Source organism: Gambusia affinis, linkage group LG07 (assembly GCF_019740435.1).
Source record: "Gambusia affinis linkage group LG07, SWU_Gaff_1.0, whole genome shotgun sequence".
NCBI lineage: Eukaryota > Metazoa > Chordata > Actinopteri > Cyprinodontiformes > Poeciliidae > Gambusia > Gambusia affinis.
The window spans coordinates 11,694,445-11,700,444 of NC_057874.1; the positions used below are offsets into that span (position 1 = coordinate 11,694,445).

Here is a 6,000-nt window from a genome sequence, read left to right on the forward strand (position 1 = left end):
TTTTGCTGTTTAATTATGAGCTTCAGGATGCTCTAAATTCAATGTTAAATCAGCTAAAATCAAGAGGATGAAACAGCGTGAATACGATTTCTGCATTTACATTTTGAGATCGTAAAAATGTAAGGATAATGGGTTTCCCAATAATGCAAAAAAATTAAAAACAACCTGCAAAGATGACCTAAACTTTCAAGCGTCGGTGCTGCCAAAATGTCATGTCTTTCTTCTTATTTCCTCATTTTATTTTTCCTGAGCCATTTTCCTTTTCTTCTGTGTGTCACCTACCTGGTCACGCTCACGCTCCGGATCATCTTTTTGCTCCTTTGCACCCATGTTCCCTCCTGTCCGGCTCTCTCAGGTTCAGGCCCTGACACTCGGTCCCAGCCCACACTCAGGGCTCGACCTACAACAGAGCAAGAACTGGTACTGAATGGTGAGAAGGGTGAGTGTTTGTTCCACAGCTCTGCAGCTGACTTTAAGTTTGTTTGTCTGTTCATTATTAACAAACATTGTAAACCTGGTGGTGAAACACATGGAGACCTCTGAGAACTGGGTGGTTTTCTGAGCTAGAAAACAGAGGACTCCATTTTGGACCCAGGATGTATTTGTCACACTGTGTGAAGACAAATACAAGAGTAACGTTTAATGACTATTCTGACCTCACAGTGCCAACAGAGCTATTTAAAAGCTTTAATAAAAAAAAAAAAAAATTAACTCCAATATTCATGTTATGCAAGTAACAAAGTTTTTACTTGCTACTCTTGGCCACAAGGAAGGAAAGTTCTGTTTTCGCTGGAATTATCTTCTTAGCTTTTCCACATTACTTTGATAATTTGAGCTTTCATTTATTCAGAAAGCTCCAGTTTAAACAAACTCCCTGTTGAGCAGCACGCAACTGTGTTTCTTTAACTTTCTATGACCTTTAACCAACATGTCCGCATTGTCTTTACTAAATACATTCAGTTCAAAGAGTCTAATGCAATGCTTTAAAAGGAAACTATACACCTTTGAGGACTTCCTTTTGCAAATTCCTTTCACTACTGTGTTAGAACAAACTGTCTTTAGTGAAGCCTTCAGTTAGAGGACATGATAAGCCGTAAACAAAAAATATTAGTAACAACACAGAAACATGAAGTAACATTACATGTTAGTTGTCAAAATAAACAAAAGAAGCAACACCAACTCCAGTATAAGATGTAGGCCAATGCTGGACTAAATTAATGTTTTTTAACAAGTAGTGATCATCAAGTTTAGTTTTATGATTGTGAGAAAAAGTCTTGAGACTCAATTAGGAGTCTGGAAACAGACTCCGCCGCGGAAAACTTGAAAGGCTCAGAACACACTCTGTTGGCGCTGCAGTCATCATTACTCTTCACTCTGTCTGAGGGTTGGAGAGTTTCAGAGTCAGATGAAGGATTTTGATCAGTGTGATGCCACTCCTGTGTCAGGCCGGGAGCTGCGTGTGGTGGTAAACACCAATGACCCCGAATACGAGCACATCTACTCCATCGAGGCCCTGGATGACCCCATGGATGACATGCTCTACTTCTCCACAGAGTCTGCCAATCTCACTGAAGGTATTCTGCGTGTAATAAAGTTTGCCATTTGTGTACCCTTTTTTATGAGTCAAGTTCAAATGTTTGCCTTTTATTCAATTTGAAACAGTTTACCATCTCATCCTGAATGTCTTTGTTGCTGCGGCTGTGCAGCTTCAATCATCCTGTCTCCGTGACGTTCGGTTTGTGTTAGGGTGTGTTAGTTCTTAGAATCTGAAATGTTGTCTTGTCTTGTTTTCTGTCTCTGGTTCCGTCACTAGGCGAGGATTTTAAAACAAAAGCTGCCAAAGCCGATTCAAGCAAATCAAGCAGCACCGCTGGCTCTCACAAAACAGCTGCCGGTCAGAAACAAGTGGAAGTTCCACCTCTGGCCGCAGACAAGTCCAGATCAGACAGGCCAAAGAGGGCTGTGCAAGAGGAAGGTAAAACAATTCATATTACTTTTCACTTTGGGGACAAGTTCAGGGTTAATTTTGCTGTCCATGTTTGATGTTTGGTTCTGTTTCATCTTGCAGTCGGCATGTCGTGTCCGATAGTGACTTTCTAATAGTTATTCACATGAAGTAATTGATTTTATCCATGCATCCAGGTAGAAAACCAGTATTTTTTGCAAAAACCTTTGATGTAAATCTCTACTAGTTTTGATAATTGTACATACCATGCCTGCTTGGCTCAACCCCCTCGGTTTCACTGCTCTTCCGCCTCTATTCCATTTTATCAGCACCGTGCTCATCCCTCGTTCTGTTGCCGTTCATTCATGAACACGTTTTACCTGTGTGCGTTCTGCAGGCCTGACAGACCTCTGTCTGCTGCCCATGGACGAGGGCAGCTGTCAGCAGTACACTCTGCGTTGGTATTTTAACAACCAGGTTCGAGCCTGCAGGCCTTTCATCTACAGCGGCTGCAAAGGAAACGACAACCGCTTCCTTCACCTGGAGGAGTGTGAGCAGGCCTGCCTCCGGGAGACCAAAGGTACATGAAGGAACAAATTTAGTCAAAAATTAGGGTTCCGGGTCTAATTAGGGCTCTGTTTTGCAGATCCTCAACCCTTACAGACGACACGGTGATTGTGGCTACCTTCTCCTCCGCCACGAGAATGTTTTTAAAGCTCATTATATTTCAGATGTCAGTAGTTTTTGTTTATTTATTGCCTCTTTACACCCGGTGGGACTTAACACTGTTTTCAAAGGGCCAAGTTACTTCCAAGTGGATATTTAGCGAAATGGAATCATTTTTCAGTGTAATAACAAATCCTTATTTATCATTCTGACACCAAAAATTTGTCTTTGTCAATTTTTAAGACTTCACCGCTGCAGAGCTAGTTCTCTTGATTAAACATTACTGCCGCTTTAAGGTACTTTGGGACCATCAGTTCACGTCCTTCACTGGCAGTAAGAATAATGGGTGCAAATTAAGCAAAGGCAAGAGCACAAAACTCAGTGTAGCGATTCACAAGCCAAAGTTTTACAAGTAATTTAAGTTAGTTGATTTTCTTTTTTCCACCCCATGTCTTTATTATCTTCTAATTCACATTTGGACCAGTGAATTCTGGTCTTTGTGGCCCTGACACTGTTTCACTTTTTTACCTTTCAAAAGTATTCACACCCCTTGAACATTTTGCACATTTTTGTCATGTTTAAGCCAAAATCTTTTAATATATTTTGCTAGGATTTTATGTAATGAATGAACACAAAATAGTACATAATTGTAAAATGGAAAGATTATGAGGCATGGTTTTAAAGTTTTATTTATTTTTTTTTCTAAATTAAAATTTTAAAAATACTGCATGCAGACTTGGTCTACTCTAGTTCAATCCCAGCTGTGTGTGTTTTGGGGTATGCCTCTGCCAGTTTTGCTAGGTGGATTTTTCTCCTCATCCTTGTTTCTAAATTAGCTCAAGCTCAGCCAAAGTGGATGTAGAGCATCCAGTGTTTTTTTAAATCTGGCCATTGGATTTGACTCTATCAAATAGAGATGTTCTTGCTCTATATGTAGGAGGTTTTGTCTGTTGCATCAACCTTTGCCCCAATTTACAGCCTTTTACAGCCTCTAAAAGCTCAATTATCCCGTATTCATCTCCTTACACTCTGACCAGAGTCTCTGTCGCTGCAGAAGAAAATTATCCTCACATTGTTTTAGGCATACGGCCACCAGTTTTTCACAAGCAATCCTATGAGTAGCAACTTTCTTTTTGCTACCGGTACTCTTCAATAGAGGACCAATTTATGAGCTTAAGGTCTCTGCAGCTCCTCCTGAGTTACCGTGTGCCTCTTGGCTGTTTCTCTGAATAATACTAGTCCAGTTAGAAAGAGTTTTAAAACCTAATCCAGTTTTAAACTTCCTCACCATTCATCGCTGGCAGGTCTGCTGTGGTCCGTGGTCTTCGTGTTCGTTTTCTGTTGGTCGCTAACAAACATCTGAAACCTTCACAACTCAACTTTATTTAAACTGAGGTCAAGTTACACACAGGATAACTCTTCAGGACTTGATAAAGCAATCAGCTGTTCTGGATCTACTTAAGAGGATCAGAGTAAATGGGACTCAATGCAAATGAACACCACACTTCTTAGATTTTAATTAAAAAAGACAATTATTTGCAGTCTGTGGTTGTAATGTGGGAAAATGTTAAAAAGATCAGCTGCTATGGAAGAATTTGCAGAGCACCATATAAACTAGGCATGATGGAGAATACAGTCGGAGAAAAGTTGTGAATTCAGGAACAAAAAGTGAAATAGGTTGAATTTTTTTCTGAAATGATCAAACTACTGGTAAGTGACTTTGCTGATTTTGTAGACAGACATTTGTGGGTATAATTTTCTAAAATTTCATCCTTCTTTGAGACATTTAAAGATGAGAAAAATGCAGCATTTCTTTTTCAACAATGAGGTTGATATAATTGAATTGCAAAAACTACCCTGTGATTTTTTTGTTCCATTTAACTCCTCCCAAGAAAATTAAAAGGTTTTTTTATACATCATGCCTTATTTTTTAGAATTTATCTTGGTTTTCTCAATATATATTTTTTTTAATTTAGTATTCCAGGGTTATTTAGAAACAAAAGTCTTTCCACCACCTCATGTAACTTTGAAAGCTGCAGCTTCAAGCATTGCTGCATAAATCCACCATCAAATTGTTCTTACTGTAAATACTCAAAACGTACCTAGTTTATTTTCATAAAACTATCCAACTTAAGTTTTATGCAGTTCTTTATTACGTTCTTGATATGATACTTGAGAACTCAGATAATCACGTCCCTTTAGTAAAAACCATCTAGGACCAAGTTTGAAGAGCTCGTGTGCACATTTCATTTATTTTCTTCACATTTATTTTTATCCAGGGACCAATATATATGAGGTTTGTCATCTGCTGTACATTGTTTATTTTTCAGAGTTTTCCAGGCAGGTTCTCCAGACGCATAAAACTCTAAATTAAACCAGACTAATGCACCGACACATACTCTCGATGTAAAAAAGAGATGAACAGGACCAAAATACCCTCCTATTCTTCACACCAAAATAACTGTGCAAGCATGACTATATTATTCTGGGTATCGTGTTGACATCTGTTTTAAAAATGAAGTATCAAGCACAACAATTTGTTGTATATATTGGTGTGTTCATTATTTCGGGGGAAAGTTGTGTCTATTTTCATGACTGCATGTTTACCTGCCAGAGAAAAGGTGCTATTTTTAAAGGTATTTTTATACTGTGTGTTGAAGGTGTAAGCTTGTGTTTTTGTGGTAAAAAAAAATAAATAAAAATAAACCTGTCGGTGTTCAACTGTGTATTTCTAATAAAGCAAATGTTTCAGTGGTACTGGTGTCAGTTCTGTTCATCCTCTGTTACAGATGTTTTTGAACAGGTAGCAAAGTTTTATTAACAAATCGGCACCTGGAGAATCAGATTGAAACTGAAATCTGATGAAACGGCAATAATGGCAAGATCATTTCTCAGTGGAGAATTTGAGGAGAGAGAAAAATTACGAGTAGGAGTGTGACTTATTAGTTGTAATTTCCTCAGCAGATTTTATTAATGAGAAGATTTTACGCCTGTCAGCCACGACTCCTCCTCCCGTGTTTGTCTTTGCTCTCTGCCCTCGCCTGATTTCCCCTAGTTTGTGACACACTCGTTCCGTATCTGCTTCATCTGACTTCATCAGACCTCATGCAACTTCATCAACTCCTTCACCTCAGCCTGAATTTATTTCTTATCTAAGTCATCTCATCAGGTGCAGGCGGTGGCTATATTGGGTAGGACGGGACTGCGGTGCAGGGAGAGAGATGTTACATGTCAGGATGAAGAGGTGGAAAAGCCTCCAAACACGAATGAAAAGATTGAGTTAAAAAGGTCTGAAAACTGTGGGAATGTGTGGGATGGAAAATATTTGCACTTTGTAATGGGCCTCTGTTACTCAACATTGTTGTTTTTTTTTTTTTGTTTTTTTTTCC

At 38.9% G+C, this 6,000-nt stretch overlaps 1 protein-coding gene across 1 annotated transcript in view; it reads left to right on the plus strand.

Annotated features, from left to right (window-relative positions):
* The window catches only part of col7a1 (collagen, type VII, alpha 1), a 68,117-nt gene extending 62,751 nt beyond the window's left edge, over positions 1–5,366 (plus strand). The window contains exons 115-119 of the mRNA XM_044121879.1: positions 356–439; positions 1,446–1,574; positions 1,814–1,975; positions 2,343–2,525; positions 2,592–5,366. Of these exons, the coding sequence (XP_043977814.1) occupies positions 356–439; positions 1,446–1,574; positions 1,814–1,975; positions 2,343–2,525; positions 2,592–2,620 (587 nt within the window). The 3' untranslated portion in view covers positions 2,621–5,366. The remainder of the gene's footprint in view (positions 1–355; positions 440–1,445; positions 1,575–1,813; positions 1,976–2,342; positions 2,526–2,591) is intronic.
* Positions 5,367–6,000: the final 634 nt, after the last annotated feature.